The sequence below is a fragment of the Branchiostoma lanceolatum genome, chromosome 7, assembly GCF_035083965.1.
Source record: "Branchiostoma lanceolatum isolate klBraLanc5 chromosome 7, klBraLanc5.hap2, whole genome shotgun sequence".
Lineage (NCBI taxonomy): Eukaryota > Metazoa > Chordata > Leptocardii > Amphioxiformes > Branchiostomatidae > Branchiostoma > Branchiostoma lanceolatum.
Window position 1 is genome coordinate 20900637 of NC_089728.1, and position 22849 is coordinate 20923485.

At 44.7% G+C, this 22849-nt stretch overlaps 4 protein-coding genes across 4 annotated transcripts in view; 2 read left to right on the forward strand and 2 right to left on the reverse strand.

Moving 5' to 3' along the window:
• Positions 1-22849, reverse strand: part of LOC136438104 (fibrillin-2-like) — a 64185-nt gene that overhangs the window by 35336 nt on the left and 6000 nt on the right. The window contains exons 7-12 of the mRNA XM_066432783.1: positions 21660-21779; positions 20865-20984; positions 19523-19642; positions 11130-11258; positions 10399-10512; positions 9887-10009 (exon numbers count right to left, since the gene is read on the reverse strand). Of these exons, the coding sequence (XP_066288880.1) occupies positions 9887-10009; positions 10399-10512; positions 11130-11258; positions 19523-19642; positions 20865-20984; positions 21660-21779 (726 nt within the window). The remainder of the gene's footprint in view (positions 1-9886; positions 10010-10398; positions 10513-11129; positions 11259-19522; positions 19643-20864; positions 20985-21659; positions 21780-22849) is intronic.
• On the forward strand, positions 6128-8725 carry LOC136438112 (probable G-protein coupled receptor No18). The gene is made up of 3 exons (XM_066432815.1): positions 6128-6876; positions 7708-7942; positions 8089-8725. Exons 1-3 carry the CDS (start codon positions 6431-6433, stop codon positions 8581-8583), a joined length of 1176 nt encoding a protein of 391 aa, XP_066288912.1. The 5' UTR covers positions 6128-6430; the 3' UTR covers positions 8584-8725.
• LOC136438113 (uncharacterized) lies at positions 13395-16015 on the forward strand. The gene is made up of 3 exons (XM_066432816.1): positions 13395-13767; positions 14570-14728; positions 14863-16015. The coding sequence occupies exons 1-3, from the start codon at positions 13542-13544 to the stop codon at positions 15603-15605; spliced, it is 1128 nt and encodes a 375-aa protein (XP_066288913.1). The 5' UTR covers positions 13395-13541; the 3' UTR covers positions 15606-16015.
• LOC136438116 (uncharacterized) lies at positions 16029-17559 on the reverse strand. The gene has a single exon (XM_066432822.1). It carries the CDS (start codon positions 17544-17546, stop codon positions 16599-16601), a length of 948 nt encoding a protein of 315 aa, XP_066288919.1. The 5' UTR covers positions 17547-17559; the 3' UTR covers positions 16029-16598.

Below are 22849 nucleotides of genomic sequence, written 5' to 3' on the forward strand. Positions count from 1 at the left end.
GCGGACGTTTTCTCGTTGTTTTTGACGGGAAAATAGCGGCAAGACAATTGTCACCGGAATTTTCTGAAACCTCGCTGAACCCTGCCGAAGACTGACGGCGAAAAACGATTGTGTTGCGCAATTTCGCTGGAGTTTTTGTGGCCTCGCGAAAAGCTTGTGTTCGAGATCACCAGTGATGATGGCTTTAAAATGATGATGGCGTCGTATCATCATCAGGCTCGTTTTTGTGTGGCTTTAAAAGCTCAAAGTATGAAGTCATTACGCAAATGTGCTAAACAGTGTTAGTAAATGTCAATATCATAAATATTTCAGTCTTTATTCATTTCCACTTTTTTGGCCATAAAACTGCTTTACCTTCCTTTAACAACTCCAGTGTCTACAACGGAAATCACCACGGATCCAACAACTCAAATTACTACAACGGAAGTCATCGCCGCTACAACAACTTCAGGTACTACAACGGGAGTCACCACAGCTCCAACAACTCCAGTACCTACAACGGAGGTCACAACCGCTCTAAAAACTCCAGTACCTACAACGGAGGTCAACAAAGCTCCAACAACTCCAGTACCTACAACGGAAGTCACCACCGCTCTAAAAACTCCAGTACCTACAACGGGAGTCACCTCAGCTCAAACAACTTCAGGTCCTACAACGGGAGTCACCACGGCTCCAACAACTGAAATAACTACAATGGAAGTCACCACAGCTCCAACAATTCCAGTGTCCACAACTGAAGTCACCACCGCTCTAAGAAATTCAGTACCTACAACGGAGGTCACCACAGCTCCAAGAACTCCAGTGTCCACAACGGAGGTCACCACAGCTCCAACAACTCCAGTGTCTACAACGGAACTCACCACAGCCCTTACAACTCCATTTACTACAACGGAAGTTGCTACAGCTCCAACAACTCAAATCATTACAACGGAAGTCATCACAGACCCAACAACTCCAGTGTCTACAATGGAAGTCAACAAAGCCCCAACAACTCCAGTGTCTACAACGGAACATACCACAGCCCCAACAAGTCAAATTACTACAACGGAAGTCACCACAGCTGAAACAGCTCCAGTGTCTACAACGGAACTCACCACAGCCCTAACAACTCCACTTACTACAACGGAAGTCGCTACAGCTCCAACAACTCCAGTGTCTACAACGAAAGTCACCAAAGCCCCAACAACTCAAATTACTGCAACGGAAGTCACCACAGCCCCAACAACTCCAGTGTCTACAACGGAAGTCACCACAGCTCTAACAAGTACAGTGTCTACAATGGAACTCACCATAGCCCCAACAAGTCAAATTACTACAACGGAACTCACCACAGCCCCAACAAGTCAAATTACTTCAACGGAACTCACCACAGCTCCAACAACTCCAGTACCTACAACGGGAGTCACCACAGCTCCAACAACTCCAGTACCTACAACGAAGGTCACCACCGCCCCAACAACTCCAGTACCTACAACGGGAGTCACCACAGCTCCAACAACTCCAGTACCTACAGCAGAAGTCACCACAGCTCTAACAACTCCTTTACCTACAACAGAAGTCACCACAGCTCCAGCAACTCCAGTACCTACAACGGAATTCACCACAGCTCCAACAACTCCAGTACCTACAACGGAATTCACCACAGCTCCAACAACTCCAGTACCTACAACGGAAGTCACCACAGCTCCAACAACTCCAGTACCTACAACGAAGGTCACCACCGCCCCAACAACTCCAGTACCTACAACGGGAGTCACCACAGCTCCAACAACTCCAGTACCTACAGCAGAAGTCACCACTGCTCTAACAACTCCTTTACCTACAACAGAAGTCACCACAGCTCCAACAACTCCAGTACCTACAACGGAATTCACCACAGCTCCAACAACTCCAGTACCTACAACGGAATTCACCACAGCTCCAACAACTCCAGTACCTACAACGGAAGTCACCACAGCTCCAACAAATTTATGTCCTACAACCGAAGTCACCATAGATTTTATACCTTCTTACCAGACTGTGGTCACCTTCTCGTGTTACCACGGATACGCGTTGGAAGGCGCTGCTGATGCGACGTGCCAAGCTGACGGAACATGGAGTAACCTTGTCCCAACATGCAGACGTAAGATGAGTTTCACATTTCATTATTTACAATCAATTTCTATCAAAATGCAGCTTTATGCGCATGTATAATAGCGGTAAGAGTATGATAAAGGAGACCATTTAATGTTCAAACGTAGGCAAATAGACGTTTACTTCTAGCCATCGTTCTAAATGTATTTATACCAGTATATTGTGCGGGAAAGGCCCGTTGTGCTTGTAGATTCATCAGCTAGATATACATCTTATACATTGCAGAATACTTAGATTCTATATCCAGGTTTGACAGAAAGTATTTTTTGGGTGCTTTTCATCCCAGCTGTTTAATGCCCGACCCTGACGGCCCCTGCCTTTGGATCGCTAACTCCCGCCGGAGCGAACTCCTACCCGATCCTGGTCACCTTCAGCTGTAACGCGGGATACGCGCGGAACGGCGCTTCTGACACCAGGTGCCAAGCCGACGGGACATGGACAAATCCTGTTCCAACATGCACACGTAAGAAGGCTGCCAGGTTCATATGTAATAGTAACATCTATCGATTTCTAGTGTAGAGACATTCGCCATATAGTTAACACTTGTCAAAAGGCATTTCTCAATAATCAAAAACATTCTATTCATCTGACTTACATGAATATCATCCACAGCTCCAACAACTGCAGTTCCTACAACGAACGCCACTACAGCTTCTACAACTCCTTTTTCTACAACGAACTTCACCACAGCACCAACAACTCCAGTGTCTACAACGAGCGTCACAACAGCTTCTACAACTCCATTTTCTACAACGAACGTCACCACAACTTCTACAACTCCATTTTCTACAACGAACGCCACCACAACTTCTACAACTCCATTTTCTACAACGAACGTCACCACAACTTCTGCGACTCCATTTTCTACAACGAACGTCACCACAACTTCTACAACTCCATTTTCTACAACGAACATCACCACAACTTCTACAACTCCATTTTCTACAACGAACGCCACCACAACTTCTACAACTCCTATTACTACAACGAACGTCACCACAACTTCTACAACTCCATTTTCTACAACGAACGCCACCACAACTTCTACAACTCCTAAAGCTATCACTACAACGAACGTCACCAGAGGTTCTACAATTCCTATTACTACAACGAACGCCACCGCACCTTCTACAACTCCTATAGCTATCATTACAACGAACGTCACCAGAGGTTCTGCAATTCCTATTACTACAACGAACGCCACCGCGCCTTCTACAACTCCTATTACTACAATGCATGTCGCCACACCTTCTACAACTCAGGTTTCCGCACTACAAACAGATTACACACGTAAATATTGATAATTATCAAATATGTCCAAAATGAGGGAAAACATCGGGGCAAATTTCTTTTTAGTTGAAGTATCATACCGGTTTAAATCTTACAAAACGTCAAAAAGTTCGAATAACATATTAGATATTTCTTCTCTGCTGCTCGAAACGTGGTCGCTTTTCTCATCCTAGTGGAAAGTACATAAATACACGAGTAGTTCATACATGTATTACCTGAAAGGGTCTTGGTGAAAAATACGTCACCATTTCAGCTAGAGAATGTCCGGCGTTGGCGGCCCCAGCCAACGGAGCGCTGAGTCCTCCCGGGGCGAGCGCCTACCAGGACGAGGTGACGTTCTCCTGTAACCAGGGGTTTGAGATGGACGGCGCCGTCAGCGCGACATGCCAAGCCAACGGAACATGGAGTGACCCTCTTCCAACATGCATAGGCAAGCTGAATTTTGTTTTATTTCTGTCTTATTCAGATCTCCATGAGTGTTCAATTATTACAAATCTTACCTCACACTATTATTCCTGGAGTACAAATACAAGGAACAAAACGTATAATACAATTGATAGACAGTTGAAGTTGACATATGCTAACAATAGACCGTCTGGACAACGGTCTAAAATGCACTGCTGATTACGGAAGAGAAACTGTTTCAGCCTGTATGATGATGTTGAAATAGATTGGTATTACATCGATTTACTCTTGTGATTGACTTCACAGCCGAGACTCCTTTGGTCGCAGTGGGCGTCGTGGTAGGCGTCGGCTGTCTGGTCGCCGGCCTGCAGATCACACGCCTGGTTCTACGCTGCCGGCCGGCGAGGAACGGCAGAAATGACATAGGTACAGTAGTGTTCCCAATTCGTTACCTTTACAAATTCATACATGTTCTGAATGCAAATTGTTCATTTCTTACTCCTTGCACCTTAAATCCAGCACAATACGACTGTAGATCATCGCTTGTCAGGTCATCTGCGTTGGTAGATATCATTCTGTAGCAAAGTTAAACTGTAATTTCCAACACTTTGGGAAAATTGTAGTTGCCCAAAGTTACGACTGAACATCAGCAATCATTGTGTTAGAAATTACAGATCACCTTCGCTTCAGATCTAGAGATCTATTGAGAGACCCTCTAGATTTAGTTGTTGGACATTCATCTAGAATTCATGATCTTCATTCTTGCTGGCAATGTTATAGATGGAGAAGTGTAGAAGGACTTCCGGACACCCGGCGGGGCGGCGTCCCAGCGATCCGGAAGTGACGTCTACTCCTATCCCATGGTGCATTTGGCCGTGCCTTCCATCCCCACCCAGCCTCGTGGCCGTTACTAGCAGCTGAGACCAGCGGTGTACCGGAGTCTGCAAAGGCCCCAGGGTACATCGCCTCTACCTCAGTACGCCACAGGACGAACTGTGCTCTCGCATGATTTTTCAACGTACTTTTCGATAACACCAGTGGCCCACCGACCGAATAAAATTCAGTATCACGGAAGGGGGACGTATATATCAACCTGAATACCAACGGTATACGTATACATACGTGTGAATTAACATAAGGAGATGACAACACAAGTGTACCTTAGGATATATAATGACTTTATATAATGAATTGTAAAGCCTCTATTGCACAACCATTGTACATAAGAATGCAATCTCTGTAGGATACATGTGGCACATTTTAGAGAAGACAACAGATCAACATATTTGTAAATACATATAACTATATATAAAGATTTGCAAGCCTAACTGATATTGATTTCTCTCTCTCTCTCTTTTCTCTCTAGATCTCTTTCTAGTCTAGTCTAGTGCAGTATATAGTATAGTATAAGATTTTTAACCTTTCCAGCATTTCTTATGCCATTAACCTTCTTCTTGCCAAGGTAGCCATTTGGCACCGAATCTTTATTGATTATTGGCTTAGGCTGCAGGGAGGTTAAAATAATACGTGAGGTGTATAATTTCCATAATGGCAGCCTTAGTACACAAAATGATTGCTATTCTGATGACCCTATGCTCACATCCCGCGGCACTGAACATGTCGGCTTTATGTAAAACAAACATGAGGATCTGACATGTGTGTTGATGTCGGTGCTTTTAGTCCTGCTGGCGTGGGTAGATGGGGAGCCTTAACCAGTGAGCAAACATGATCTGTGGGCATATCGACAGGATTGGCTGTCAAGGTCGGAAGGGAGTCATACGTAAGAATATTTGCATGACGCGCGGCATCGTGGGGCTCCGGGACTGGGAGGGCAACAGTACATCACTCCTCCCGCAACAGTACATCACTCCTCCCGCTACAGTACATTACTCCTCCCGCTACAGTACAGTACTCCTCCCGCTACTTGTAACATCAGAGCCGCCGCGGTAGAAGCAGCCCAATCACGTCTGGCTACACAGCATCTTGTGGCGCCAGGACTGGGAGGGCAACAGTACAGTACTCCTCCCGCTACTTGTAACATCAGAGCCGCCGCGGTAGAAGCAGCCCAATCACGTCTGGCTACACAGCATCTTGTGGCGCCAGGACTGGGAGGGCAACAGTACAGTACTCCTCCCGCTACTTGTAACATCAGAGCCGCCGCGGTAGAAGCAGCCCAATCACGTCTGGCTACACCGCATCTTGTGGCGCCAGGACTGGGAGGGTAACAGTACAGTACTCCTCCCGCTACTTGTAACATCAGAGCCGCCGCGGTAGAAGCAGCCCAATCACGTCTGGCTACACCGCATCTTGTGGCGCCAGGACTGGGAGGGCAACAGTACAGTACTCCTCCCGCTACTTGTAACATCAGAGCCGCCGCAGTAGAAGCAGCCCAATCACGTCTGGCTACACGGCATCTTGTGGCGCCAGGACTTCAGTCTGCGCTTCTGCCCACGGCAGAACTCACCTCATGTTGTCGCTTCTAGTGTGAAAGGGCATCATATATAACCGTTAGTGTTCTATCAATTATGCTGCTGATTCGCTGAGTTGTTTGAACCCCACGAAGCAGAAGCAGCTCAACCTCCCCCGGTAACGAGGAGCCCATATGAGCGGGGAGATGTACCATCTGGTCCCGGTCGCCCCGAACTCGTCCGTCCCGCCGTGTCCCGCGGACGGGGCCGGGCCGGTAGCGGAGCTGGACCGGCGGTTCGCTCAGCAGCAGCTGCCCGTCATCGTCCTCCTCCTCCTCGTCTGCATCTTCGGGACCGTCGGCAACCTGCTGGTCATCACCGTCAGCGTCCACCGGAGGAGGAAGTCGTCGGCGACGGTCTTCATCCTGGCCCTGGCCGGCGTGGACCTGGTCATCAGCGCGGTGGCGGTGCCCATGCGGGTGTTCTCGTACTTCCGGTACAGCTACAGCGCGCCAGGCTGGTGCGAGACGGAGTCGTGTCTGACGGTCGGCAGCCTGCTCAGCTCGCTGCTGCTGCTCATCGCCATCGCGGAGGACCGGCTGCGCGCCGTGAGGCGGCCCACGGACTTCTACCTGTCCGGGTTGGTACATCAACATGCGTTATCCTAACGCCTTTGTCTCGCCTAATCAGATATGCAGATATCAAACTGGCCTTCAAAAATGTTCATATTCATTACAGGGTTTGTAGATTAGCATACTTTATCCCAATGCCTTTGTTTTATTTTTATTTCAGCACGCACAGCCAGGGCTGCCAAACTAGACTATGCAGAGTTATGGCTTTGGCTATGGATATGAAGCTGGATTTTCCCGCACGTATGACGTCAAAACTGGGTCAAAGTTCGTCAGAGGTCGGTACCGTGCCCTGTCCCGGTTGGCCCGGTGCTGACGTCAGACGTGCTGACGTCAGAGGTCGGTACCGTGCCCTGTGCCGGTTGGCCCGGTGCTGACGTCAGAGGTCGGTACCGTGCCCTGTCCCGGTTGGCCCGGTGCTGACGTCAGAGGTCGGTACCGTGCCCTGTCCCGGATGGCCCGGTGCTGACGTCAGAGGTCGGTACCGTGCCCTGTCCCGGTTGGCCCGGTGCTGACGTCAGACGTGCTGACGTCAGAGGTCGGTACCGTGCCCTGTGCCGGTTGGCCCGGTGCTGACGTCAGAGGTCGGTACCGTGCCCTGTCCCGGTTGGCCCGGTGCTGACGTCAGAGGTCGGTACCGTGCCCTGTCCCGGATGGCCCGGTGCTGACGTCAGAGGTTGGTACCGTGCCCTGTCCCGGTTGGCCCGGTACTGATGTCAGACGTGCGGCTTGGGTCAGATAGGTAAAGAACACCAAATGATTCGGTCAAAAATTCCGGTGAGTCAAAGTCTTCGAGTTTGACTATAGTTTATTATTTCATTGCAACATTTTCTGTCATACAGTAACAGGCGCGCGGTGCTGGTGAGCGTGGCCGCCCTGACCCTGGGGTTCCTTCTGTCGGTGCCGTACCTCCTGACGGCGCATGAGGGCGTCTTTCTGCTGCAGGAGCTGAACTGCACCATGACGGCGTGCTTCGGCCTCGGCACCAACAACCACGCCTGGGCACTCGCCTCCTTCATCATCGTCACCGTCCCCATCTTCTCCTCAGGCTTCGTCATCGTGGTCATCTACGCCATGGTGAGGGATGTCCATACACACAAACACGCGCGCGCGCACACACACACACACGCGCGCGCGCGCGCGCACACACACACATCTGAAGCTCCCGATCGCCATGCAGCACTCCCTCATACAATTCTAATAAAACTGTCTTTTCATTTCAGGTCTACAAACGCGTGTACGACTCCCGGGCCGCAGCAATGGGGATGGGGAGGATGCACGAGTCTCTGCAGACACAGACTGAAACCCTGCAGTTAGAGGGGAGACTGCAGCAGGAAAATCTGCAGCCAGAAGGGAGACTGCAGCAGGAGAATACGGAAAGTCTGCAGCAGGAGACCGCTGGCAGCCCTGGTGGACCCCCGGAACCGCTGACCGCGAGGCCCTCCCAGCGCGTGGTCCTGCTGCACCACTTTAGACTCGCCAAGATGCTGCTTCTGGTCACCACCGTGTTCCTGGTCACGTGGCTGCCACACGTCATCCTCACCATCTACATCATGACGCTGTCACCAGAGGACTACCACAGACTGAGTGACGTAGAGTTGGGCGTATCCAACTTCTTCCAGCACCTGTACTTCCTGAACAGCGCGCTGAACCCCGTCATCTACACCATCGCGTACAGAACCTTCAGGCAACGGCTGGGGGCGCTGTTTCGACGGTGAACTTTAAGTAGAATATTTGTAGAGTTAACATAGATGGCTTTATGGGACAGTTGGAGTATTTACCTAGTAACTACAATGTCACCAGCAGCCAGAGATGTGTTACGATCTAGGCTATTCGTCAGTCAAGAAAAGTTGGAAGAGTAACCATGGGGAGTGAACAGTGACTCTTGTTGCTTTAGATAATGCATTAGGAGGGGCCCCGGGGCTTTGTAGTTGGTTTTTCTACCACTGCATGTACATTTGAATGGGTTTGAAAATGAGCCACAGTGGACACTCCGTGTTAATATATGGCATGGACTAAAACAAAACCGCCTTATGACAGGCAAGAGAGGGGAACCATGAGTCCTAATAACTCTATCAACATATATCATTATATATATGACAGGCAAGCTTAAGAGAGGGGGACCATGTGTAGACAAACGTGTTGACATGCCGTTGTGATGTGATGCATGTCCATATCATGAGGTGACAACACACCGTGTACAGTAGAGTGCCTTGATTTACCGTCTCTGTGACGCTGGTTTGTAGCGGATGGTGGGCTGCTATGACGTCAGCCTTACATGATGGGGTCATTAACCCGTGGTGACGTCATGCTTACATGATGAAGCCATTAGGCTGTGCTATTGAACTCATTCACAAACATTAGGGGCGATACGGTTGAACCCTTAACAACATGACAGTATCAGGTCTTAGTTCATCTTGCTTAATGGGAACTTTACATCTGTAAGGTAAACATGGCATCTCGAGATGTTAGTTAACATTTTAAATAGCTTGCCTTTGATTGTACATCAAAGCACGGCAAGCACTCTATATTTCACTTTTCTGGGTAGATGAAGTATTTACCAGTCATTACCATATTGACCTGCAGCCGGAGATGTGTTCTAGAGTTACTCTTGAGTCAAGAAGAGCTGACAGAGCAAACCTTTTAATGGAGTGAACTTTCAGCTCAGCGGTCACCCAGATAGGCTGTCGGTTACCTGAGAGTGACTATGAGTCAGGAGCCGTAATTGGACCTGTGAAGTTTGTACACCTTGCACGTCCGTACCACTTATGCCTACCCTATGCTGCTGTAATACAGCAGTGCCATGATAGGGGGCAGGTCTGACTCAGCACAACTTCAAGTTCAAACTCACCTCCACAACAGAAAACCATCACCATGGAAACTGTGGTAGCACTGACAGAAATATGATCACAGAGGTAGACTTCAAGTTCAAACTCACCTCCACAACGGAAACCGTCACCATGGAAACCCTGGTAGCACTGACAGAAGTATGATCACAGAGGTTTAAGACTTCAAACTCACCTCCACAGCGGAAACCGTCACCATGGAAACCCTGGTAGCACTGACAGAAGTACGATCCCACAGTGTTGCCACAGCGAGCGTTGATGTCACAGTCATGCTCGGACTCCGCACACTCATCCAAGTCTGACAAAAAAATATTTCATAAGTTTCATTACCGTAAAGGATAGGTTGGATAGTGCAAGATATGTCATTTAGGACACTCTTTTCTATTAGGATAGAAATCCGCGAAAACGTATTATGTTCAGGGTTACAGTCAATTACAAAAATGAGATCTAGAACCCTGTAAAAGATCATTGGTGGAATATTTATAAAAAGAGGTTTGTAATGATTAATGAAAATATTGATACAACAAACAGCTTTGGTGAGAACATTACACATCCTTATGTACATAAACTGCTACATTCAAACATACCCTTGCAAGCTTGTTCCTAAAACAAAAGAGGATGCAATTACAGGTAAAAATAAAAGAAGCACATTAGGTTGCAATGCTCAGATGCAAAGCATTGTTGTACCTTCGCAATGGGTCCCGTTTCCCGTGTAGCCCCTTCTGCAGGTGCAGCTGTAGGAACCAGGTGTGTTGACACAGTCACCTGGGCAGGTGCCAGGTACGGCACACTCATCCACATCTGAAAATTCATAAAGACAACATATTAAGCAGAGGCAACATTCTGAAACTTGAAGGTGCAGTCACAGTCTTCGTAGGTAGTAATACAATTTTGATATCGTAAGATATTCAAGCTGGCCGTCACATAAAAAACTGCTGACAAGGATCTAAGGCAGCCTTTTTGGTAACAAGACAGCTGAATTTTGTAAGCATAATTAAGTAACCAAGGAGCAGGATTGAGAGACTGAGAGACAAGGATGCTGCTCGATAACAGATATGTTTATTCAGACCGAAATGATATACAAGATGGCAATCTCACACACGGTGGTAGGTGTAACGTAGGCGGAGTGATCCTGTGACTCCTATACAGTGATGTCAACCTTGACCTCAAGGGTCATTACAACATAACACAACTTACGTGGCAAAGACACTGCGGCACAACCATCCCAAGAATGTCCTTAATTTGTGATAGTACAACAATCATACGACGAATGTAACCAGGCCCTTGATTAGTAAAGGAAGCTAACAGGTGTTTGTCATTTTGTGCAATTGTTAAAATTGAAATTTGAATTCAAATCTTTCCCAAAATGACTCCGATTTCTTTGGATAAATAGATGGAAATGATACTAGCTATCCTACCTTCACAGAAGCCATCTGCGGAGACCTTCTCAAACCCTTCAAAGCATCTGCAGAAGTAGCTTCCCTCTGCGTTTTCACACACGGCACCTTCTCCACAGATCTTTTCATTCACTCTACACTCGTTGATATCTAAAAGTAAAGATTGGAAAGATAGGTTTAACCAATTTAGCATCATTATGACATGTGACGGCCCCTGCATGAAATACATAGGAAAATGTATTAACAAGAGTTCTACGACCTCATACCTTCGCGAAATGATTTTGACCTTTATGACTGACGTATTAGGAGTGTTTTTCATCAATCAAAAATCATACCAGTTGATCCTCCTCACCCAAATAACATAAGTTGTCCAAACCTCCTTGTTATGATTATGAGCTTAACAAAGAAGGTTATGCTAACATTTTTCATCAATAATGCAAATAAGCTCCTTATTAGCATAATTTGATTCAATGGTGTTCACATTCACACAACTTCTAAATGCTACAAGTATGAAATTGCCGTTATTTACTAGTATGGAATGATAGTAGTTTCTCATGAATTATGCAAATTAGGCCTACATTTGCATAATTTCTATCTATTGACATTCCTCTCTTCCTCAGTTACAAATGTCACATATTTGAATAGTCATATCATGGAACACAGCAGGTTTTTAAAATTGCCTCATTAATTATAATCTGATTTGCATAATTATCATCCAATCATACAAAGCATCACATAAGCTATCTACATACCAAAAATCATGACCATCCATCAAGCCCATCTCGAGTTATATTATTTTCTCATTAATTATGTAAATGAGGTTCTCATTTGCATAGCTGATATCTATTAATATTTCTCTCTTCCTCAGTTACATATGTCACATGTTTGCGAGTCCTATCATGGAAATTGATGAATGTATAAACTTTCCTCATTAATTATGCAAATTAGTTACTGATTTGCATAATAAGTATCCAATCATGTACATCATCGCTCAAGCTATGTACATGCAAAAAATCATGACCTTCCATCAAGCCCTTCTTGAGTTATTCCCTTTCAAAGTCTGAAGCAAAACCTACCCCTGCAGTTCCAAAAAAGTTGCTAGGGGGCCCAAACCTATACCACTTACTCTCTGCCCAACGAGCTATCTACCACTCAAAAATCAGTTCCATAGCATGTCCACAACACGAGATATCATAACATGAAGCTCCGCTGCAGTACCGTAACAAGCCGATAGGGGGCCCAAAATCTAATCATTTTCAGGTTTCATCGAGACCTACCAACATACCAAATACCAAGACAATCCTTCCAAGAATTCTCGACTTATCGTGTTCACTAACAGACACACAGACATGCTCGGTATTCCCATGCTGTCTCCAACAATACTATTCCTTTATTGGCTTTACGGCCATACAAGTTGCGTAATATAACATGTAAACCAACACATTGCGCTCAGAGGGGACTTATGTCACGAACCCTACTTTGCCACAGATGGGACTTAGAGACTGTCAACGGCTTCTTTATATAAACGTTTTCTTTTCAAATGTCAGTGTAGCGTCTTATTTTCCCGTTCACTTCGTAAAGTCATAGCGATATTCATCGATTTCTTACCAGTGACGCCAGGATAATTCTCACAATGCCGTTAAAGCCTTTAGGGCATGCCCCAGCGCAACCTTGGTCTTCCTGTCAATCGCCTCTTCCTTCTTAGATATAACATGGTTAACTCACCTACCCTGAACAACGTCCTTTTCCCATACTGTGACACACGAGTACTGCTGGTTCTCCCCGAGGTAAGGCAGTGTATATCCAATTTTGGTCTCCCCCCGCCCAATTCCACACCACTTTCTCCTAATACCTTTTCCCTACCCCTTCCGACATCTGACTTTTGCCTCGTCCACCACATTCCACACCAATGAATACAGCTGGCTGATAGCCAATTTTTCCCAATAACTGACGTCTCCCGCCTGACCCCTCATGACCAACTTTGCCCCCCATCTGTGACCCCATCAATATCCCCTGAAACAATACACCCCACACGTCCCAACCAGAACGCATAGTAAAGCATACAATTGAACACATTTTTACACTTTTCTCGTTAATTATGCAAAACACTTTGCCCAAAATCTAATCATCTTGAGATTTGACACATACACACCGACACACCAACTACGACAACAAACCATCCAGGCGTTCTCGACTTATTCTGTTCACTAACAGACACACAGACAAGCACCGTCGCATAACCTTCTCGACGAAACCATTCGTCGCGAAGGTAATAAAAGAGTGTATTCTTCGTTTTCACGTGACGTCACAAACGCGTTCGAACCGAGTGGCGGCCATCTTGGATGACATGTTGTGATCCGCCTCCAGCTGCGCACATGTGCTCTGGACTCATTTCGCTGTCATTCTTCTAATGCTCTTCTTTCCGTTCGCATTATGCCAGTCCTGTGCGCAGTCTATGGCTGCGGCCATAATAGTAAACGAGATAAAGGGTACAGCTATCACAGGATTCCGAAGATGATTGAATCCCAAGGAGAGAAAACAAGACTTCTTTCAGAAGAGAGACGACGGGTATGGCTGGCAAATATCAACCGGTCGCTAGCCGACCTGACGCCGTCCAAGTCTACATTCTCTCGAGTATGCAGTCTTCATTTCATCTCAGGTAAGACATGGAAGGGAGTGGGATTTCTGATGAAGTTCCCCCTGTTCTGTTACTAGTCTTAGTCATCTTTTCTGTTTACGGAATAATTTGGCGGGCTCATTCGCAAAGTTCGGCGGCATCTGTGTTGTTAGTGCCCGCCTGCCATTGTTCCCGGGCCCCGGGTGTTTTCCGTGCCCCCCAAAACATGGAGTAGGGTTACCGTAGTATTCGGCCATTCTCTCTCCTTTTTTTAACATTAAGATTGCTGTTCTTTTGTTTCAGTTACGCAAACTATGCCAGGTAATAATTTGTGTCGCCTTTTTATGTGTGTGGCAGGTAACGTTACACTGCAAGGTTTAAATATACCCATTACGTTATAGTTTTACGCTCCTTGTAAGCATGCATCCCGTTAGCTCAGTTGGTAGAGCGGAGCTCGCTAGTGGTTTTTACAGAAATGAACAGGACGTGAATGTTCGATCCCGGGCGGGATTAAACCTTTTTATTTTTTAGTAGAATTCTACCTCCATTCAAGTTTTCATTATATTAATTAATTAAGGCTATATTTTGCACGACTTTACAGGGCCAAGGGCCAAGGTACTGTATGATGAGGGTTAGAGTTGACAGAGAAAATATTATGATAGGGTGTTATTTCAAGCTTATACAATGAAACATCCTGTCAATAGTCAAGTATAAAGAAAAATTCTTACTGACTCTAGTAAAAAGCATATTGACACTGACAGGAACATCATACCAATAGCTTGATTTTATTTATTTTTTCTATAGTGATTTTCCACTGCTAAAAGTCTCATTTCATTTCACTCAGGGAAACCGGCCAGTCTGTACTCATTTACAGACCCGGACTGGGCCCCAACTCAGCACCTCGGGCACAACAAAGTTGACATCACCCTAGGGGTGGCAAGGAGTGTCAGGGCTGCTGAAAGAAACAACAAACGAATAAAGATTGAGGAAGATGGATATTCAAGTATGTCCCTGATGTTTTTGAACAAAACTTTCTAATCTTAACTTGTCAATCAATGCTAGTTGGAACATTTGTTGTTTTTTTTTCACGAAATTACATGTGATAAGATGTATTGGTTTATTTTATTTTATTTTCAGCTGGTGGCATTATTGATCCACCTAGCCCTGTAGTGCCAAACATACATGTAGCAGCAAAGTGTGATGCAGGATGTCAGACAGAACTGACAGGAGAAGATATTGACAGGATGCAGTGCACAGTCCAGTATCTCACCGAACAACAAGACAACCTGAAGACACAGCTCCTATCACTCCAGATAAATGAGAATAGTTTTAGTAATAGGGGAGATGATAAGGTTAGATTCTATACTGGTTTACCCAACTTTCTCATCTTGATGAATGTTTTCCAGCTTGTTGTGTCCCATGTCAAGTGTACATCACAAAATGTTATCTCACCTTTTCAACAATTCATTTTAGTTTTGATGAGGCTAAGGCTTTCACTCTCTCTTCAAGATATTTCCTATCGATTCGGTATATCACTGTCAACTTCATGCAGAATTTTTGACAAATGGATTACAGCAATGAATAACCGTCTCAGTTTTCTGATCCTGTGGCCCCAGCGTACAGAACTAAGAAAAACCATGCCCCTTGTTTTTAAGAAAAATTTTGGTAACAGTGTATCTGTAATAATTGATTGCTTTGAAATTTTCATTGATCGCCCTTCCAGTTTGATCGCTCGAGCAATGACATGGTCAAATTATAAACATCATAACACTGTTAAATTTCTAATTGGCATTTCTCCACAAGGTTGTATATCTTTTATATCTAAGGCATGGGGGGGAAGGGTGAGTGATAAGTATTTAACTGAAAACTGTGGGATTTAAAAAAAGTTATTACCTGGGGATATTGTTTTAGCAGATAGGGGGTTTAATATAGCAGATAGTGTAGCATTCGAAGGGGCAAAACTGTACATACCAGCATTTACTAAAGGTAAAAAGCAATTATCCGCTTTAGAAGTAGAAACAACTCGTAAGATAGCTAATGTCAGAATTCATGTAGAACGTGTTATAGGTCTTGTTAGAAGAAAATATACAATTTTGCAAAGTACCCTACCCATCCCCTTAGTAAAATCTAAACCAAACGATGCTCTAGCACCTATAGATAAGATCACCAGAGTATGCTGTGCTCTAACAAACTTGTCAGACTCTATTGTACTTTCTTAACTTGATAGATAATGGCTGTTTGCTTTATGTTCATCTGAAAATCCATGCTTTGTAAGTTTGTTATCACTCTGACTTACAGTAGGGTTGACGATATTTATTGTATAAGTATTCCTGGGCATTGCAATACTTGCCTAATAATGAAGACATACAAACATGTATGGTTTTGAAATACACCTGATGTATGATGCTATATATTGTTTCAATATTTCCTGACTTTACAATACTTGATAACCAGTGAAGACAACAAACATGTGGTTTTGAAATACATCACTATATGATGCTATCCATTGTTTCAATACTTCTGGTCATCGGACAATACTAACCTGTATAAGTGATTTTATCTGTTGTATTTCTGAGACAATACTGGCTTAATAGTGAAGATATTCAAACTTGTATCACTGTATAAGCAAGTGATGCTATCTGTTGCATCAATATTTCTTGAACAAAACTTGTTTGATAGTGAAGACATACAAACTTGTATGGATTCTGAATACATGTGCAATGTTTTGTATCACAATATTTATGTTTTTTATTGCATAAATATTTCTGGGCATTGCAATACTGTACTTGCTTCAGACTGAAGTCAAGTTTTTCAATGAAAGTTATACTTTTGATGAACCTTTGAAGATAACATTTATTATTTATTTCTTCAGTTCACCCTGATGACTCAGTTTTGGAGAACCACTTGCCAACAATTTCAGGGAGAATTGCCTTATCAAAGAACTTCTTAGATTTTAAGGTCATGTTACTCCAAAACTCTGCATTAGGCAGGATTCTCTCTATATACACCCCCTTCTTGGTCCATACTACAAAATCACAGTATTCTACATCACAGATGAACATCTGTGCTTGTACTTGGTAGTAATAAGTATGCGATTGATCAAGGTGGATCGTGTGATCAGTTTCCTTCAAGCAAAAGTTTCTGGTATTTACCAAATCTGTTGGAGGAAGGTCTTTGGCATTAAATGGACACTTAATTTCACATACTCCTTTCCCACAACATTTACACTCGACCAAACCATCTGGTGTTGCTCCTAGATATGGCCATTCGTTGTTGATGTGGAAACCACTATCAAACGTTACAAAACCTTCATGGCTTTCCATCATTTTCTCTATGTATTCATCACGACCGGTAGCCTCATGACATTGGCCCCAATCTGTTGCATCACTTGCAAACTTCTGTGATTCTGGGTAGCATACCTTTTTGATGATAGACATTGATGGTTTGTCGGGATCTGTGTGGCATGCTGATTTAAGATTAGATGCAGTAATGCGGCCTGCACGTTGTTTATACCACAAAGCTGATTTTGACTGTAAACGAGTGTTTTCTTCGATGGACTGGGTTTCATCTGGTGTGAGAGCAATACTGATTTCTTCACACTTCTCACACAATTCGTTGAAACTCAGTTCAGCACAGTTTTCATCGTACAGATCAGATAGTGGTGTTGGGAGTACAGGGACTGCCTCTCTGGTTACATAATTGTCATTGAAGGGAGGTACAAGTGAAAGAATTTGGGGGTGGGATCCTGAATTTGAGATATTGTAGAAAAACTGAAGCTGTTCAGCCTTGTCGGTTCCAGCCTCAGTGGTCGGTTCAGGCATTGTGCGAGTCGCAGATGGTGTAACATTTCTTTCTAGCAACAAGGTATGCTTTCTTTTGGCAGACTGAAAATCCATCTCTGTGGCGGGCAGATAGGGGATGTTGCGGACATATGATGGTACTGTCCACTGGCTTTTGTCTTGGGTGCAGGTTCTTGAGTCTTTCAACCGTGCCCCTACTTCTGCTGCAAACAGTATTGCGCCAATGTGGGAGCATGCCTCGCTGACACCTGCCATGCAGTTGCAGTGGGCCAAGATGACCTTGCCTTTCTTTTCGGCCAAAAACCACGGGTTCAGAGGTGTTGCACTGGCTCTTTGGGAGTGCTTCACCTATGGAAAAAATATTTTGATTATGCAAATGACTTCCTTATTAGCATAATTTTTGCTTGGTCATGTACACCTTCGACCAACACATGTCATAATATTAACAATTGTAACATGTAAGATGTTTTATTCAGAAACGGACTGAAAGTTTGTCGAGGTAAGTGCGGGCCCCAGGAGCACAGGATATACGGTCGACCTGTAATAATCTAACGACACTGGAATAGAAGCGGACTCAGAAATTCTCTGTTGCATGGCAATTGTCATGGACGTCAGACAAGACGGAATTGTTCGCCGACTTTTTTTCTTGATATATGTTGGGGACGATGTGAGGGCCCCGATTATACGATCTGGGACCCAGGCTTCACTCTGACACCGCTTGAAGCTGATAAACCCGCGACATCGGCGTTATGTGTGAAATCAATATTGATGGTGTTAGGTTTCAAAACATGCAGGGGATTCCCCGCGGGATTTCCTTTCCTTTACTTTTAACTTACCCGTGCTGTAACAAGGATTCTGTCAGGATCGACCAGCTTCATGTGCAGGGTGTCCACCCAGCCAGAGACGAAGAAGTTGTATGCCTCCGTTGATTTGTATGCTTTCATCTGCTCGTTTGTCGCCCATGACGCCGAAAGGACTAGATAATTAACAATGTCCGGGTACTCCACCATCGGCACCAGCGCTAAATCGGTCTGATACGCCGATTTTCGCAGAGCGTAGGGATCGAAACCTATTGTGGCGACCTTGTCCTCGTACCTAGCCTTTGCAACACCATTTAAGGACTGACAATACGAAGACAAAACACTTGGACCCGCAGTAGTTAACTTTGACAGTGCCATCTTTATTATGTTCTATTTGGGGGTTATCATCCAACATGGCGCCCATGCGTGACGTAGCGGTTTTCGAACGTTCTATGAAAACGAAGAATAGACAATAGAAATTCCTCCAAAGTTTGTAAGAACCTATTCTAAACCCATACTATACAGTGACTCTTGTATCACTATAATAGGTAGATTTGAGCCCTTAGATATTATATAGAACTGTAGCTATGTACCAGCCATACTTTGTACCTTGTACAATTGTTGTGCAATAAAGGTATCACATGAGTAATGAGGGTCTGCATGCTCTTTTCTGTAAGACGTAGGCAGTCCATTTTCATGTCCCGTAATTCATCGGGGAAAGTCGTTTTATTTACATAATCGTAGCGAGCTGACAAAATGTTGCATAATTGCCTTCCTTGATTTTAGTGTGATACAAAGGGGGTTCTTCTGAATTCAGTGTAAAATGTTGTTAGCCCCCATGCAGACCCTCTTGTATCCAAAAATCCAACAATTTAAGAAGATGTGGGATTTGTAGCCCGGCAATCAGCATCAAACAATAGAAAACATCACCATGCTTGTTAAAAAAATAGTACTGTAAAGGCAGAAATGTTCGCGGTGGTTTTATGTTCGTGGTTTTCACGGCGACCGTTTCACCGCAAACTTAAAACCACCGTGAACATTTTTGTCCAATACAGTAGCAGTGTGTGACAGTCACTTTATAGCGTTGCCGCAAACTTAAAACCAACACGAACACTCAATTTTTGCCTTAGCACGAAATTGAATAGAAACCACACAAACTTAAATGCATTAATTTTACAGTATTTCTAAAGTACTGACCTCTACAGATTATCCCATTTCCATGGTAACCAGTAGGACAGCCACACTTGAAGGACCCCAGGAGGTTGGTGCACACCCCAACGCTGCCGCATGGGGCGTCCTCAAAACATTCATCAATATCTGGTAAAACAAACATGCAAGAAGTTATCATAGAATCTGGAAGTACATGGACATGTCAAAGACCAAGTTGAACCTAATCTTGAGTCTGGCTGGCCAAAACAAGCAGAATACGGTCTAATGTTACAGTGGTGTTCAAGTACCTCCAACTGACCAGTCTTAACTGGTCTAGACCTTTTAGCCTGGCGGTTAAGGCGTCCGGCCTGTGATCTGACTGCCCGTTTTCAGTGTAACAGTGGTGTTCAAGTGCCTCCAACTGACCAGTCTTAACTGGACCTTTTAGCCTAGTGGTTAAGGCGTGTGGCCTGTGATCTGGCAGCTCGGTTTCGGTGTGGGTTTGAATCCCGGGGGCCAGGAGACTGTTCTACTCGCTTCTTTGTTTCAGTCTTTCAGGTGAGCTTGGCCAACATTTTCTTTCTATAACTTCAAATACCATGATTTAGATATTACAACACACCTACAATATGACATCTGTAAAGTATAAACTCAAAGAAGTCCAGTGTTACTTAAATTGCTCTTGTAATAAGGAAATGGCTTGAGATTATAATGATAGCTTAATGTTCTCTTCTCATTTGCATCTAGTGATGAAAGGAAGGTTGTTAAAGATAAACATTTATGTCAAACCTGGGCCGCAAAAACGTTCGATATGGGTGTTCTGCATCGTGTGATAATTTACCGTATCACACAGGGTTCTACTTTTATCACATGGGCTTCCATAGAATATTTACAATGCATTTCGAGTGCACCGCTGTCAAAAATTTGAATACTGGACTCTGTCGTTGGAATTGCAGCTGTTACAATTTTTTGTTCGAACACACCAACTTTTCTCAACTTCAGGCATATTTCCCATGAAATTGCGTGTTTTCTCGGGTGGGTATGACATAAATAAAATACAACACACTGAACACAGTGTATTCCCACATCACCCTCAGTCCCAGCCCTCCCACGGATCAAATCGCCCTCCTGCCTACGGGTGATCCCACCTGCGGTCGGGCTGGTACTCTCGGTGATACGGAATACCCCGTGTTGTATTCTTTATCAATGAAATCTAATAGCCTGTGACCTCCTCCCCCCCCCCTACTTTGCCCCTCGCAGGGTTATCTGGGGGGTAAACCACAATGATGATGATGAAGATGATGATGAATTAAATGAAATAAGAAAAGGATTCAGACAATCAGATACTGTCAGGTTCTATGTTTTGCCATCAAGTTTTATCTTGCCTTACCCACACAGTACTGTCCCTGTTTGGTGTACCCGACATGACAGGTGCACTCGTAGCTGCCGACGCTGTTCTCACAGTCCTCGTTTTCTGTGCAGCTTCCCTCAATGGAACACTCATCCACATCTGCAACAAAAATCAATATCAAGAAGCAGTAAGAATTCTTTTCATCGCCCATTAACATACCAAGCATGCGGGGCATGTCGTAAAGCACTCGCTAGTTCGCCGCCAGGTGGCGTCGACAACTAGAGCCATACAGGCATTTGCCCGCTTCACACTTCGTATAGTGGAGGTGATATACAATGTAATTGCAAGGGTTAAAATGGGGACTTTTCCATTGTGTTTTGTTGCAAAGTAAACGCATGGAGTTTTTCCCCCCAAACTTGCATAATCAGCCCAGGAGAGAACAATAAGGTCCGCCCAGTCACTCTTTTTCACCCACCCATTTCGGTCGAGGACCCCCAAAACGTCTGTTTAACTCCAAATCGAGTTGGTGCTGTGAAGGAAAATTTACATCATCCAGAATTTTCCACACAAAACAGTGTAAAGAGAATAACTAGGCAGATGAATTTAGTCTATCTGTATCTACTATCCAGGTGCAAAATGGGTACCTGACTTTGGTTGGGGAGGTGAAAAGCAGTTAGGCTCTGTCTTCCAATACTGTGTCCTTACACAGTGACTTAACAACCCACTGCCCGGCCCTATGGCCTCAAAGGCTATCATGGGACTACCTTAAATTTACCTTTAAATTTACCTATTATATAGAAAGTATCTACCTTCAGAAGACTATGTGTTACCTACCTGTACAGTTGCCCTCAAAGAACCTGAAGCCACGCCCACAGTCACACAGGTAGGACCCAGGTGTGTTTCTGCAGGTAGACACACCTGTGCAGGGCTCGATCAGGAAACACTCATCCAAATCTGTGGGGACAAAGTAAAATGTGAAAATGCTAATTAGCTCAGGCATAACAGGGAAACATACAAGGATGACAGAAAATCAGGATTGTGCATTTCATCATGTGCATGTTTTGTTTGTTTGTTTGTTTGTTTGTTTGTATTGCATACCCGGTAAACCTCATCATGGCGTAACACACCAGGTTTGTACTGAACAGTACAAGCCGCATATCCGGCCAGATTTATTTGATCTATTCACACCGGGAAGGACCCCTACTTATTTCGATAAGCGTGGTGGGTTCTTTACATGCTTGACGTGTGGCTCGGGACATCCATTTAACATCCTATCCGAGGAACGTCCCTAACCGAAGCTAGCTACTCATTTAAGTGAAGTGGGGAAAGTAGTGTAAAGTGCCTTTCCCAAGGGCACAACAGCAACGAGACAAATCAGGGGACCCCGGATTTGAACCCTGGACCTCTGGGTTCTGGGCCAAACACCCTGACACTGCGCCACCTCGACGCCATGCTGTACATGTAGCGACATTTCCGGTACATGTTCAGATATGATAAACTTTGTCAAAGTATTCAAACCACCTTTGGGTCACTGAACTACACTGAACTCTTCCAATGGATTCAACTTTAAGTTTTCTGTTGAATGGCTGTGAGTGTGTACAGTTGGCTTAAGAGTTTGTCCACTATTATTTGCCCACCTAGGCCTGTGGGTCACTGTTTATGCAAAAGATACAAGGAATCCTTCTTGCTCAAATTTGTTTAGTTTTGTTCAAGATTTGATTTTATATGATTTTGATTTTATTAGAATTGCAACAGTGCAATACACATGGGACACAGGCAGCTATCACTGATGTCGTGACCCACACATAATACATGTATACCCATTTTTACACTTGGGTGGAGTGACGAAAGTCGTGTAAAGTGCCTTTTTCCAAGGACCCAACATTGGTGGTGCCAGGAGATTCGAACCTGGAACCGCTGGGTTCTGGGCCGAAAACCCTGCCGTTATGCCACACGACCCCACTTTTTGAAATATATTTTCCATTGTTAGAATATAATGGCATTTTTGGAACAGCCAAAGTTTT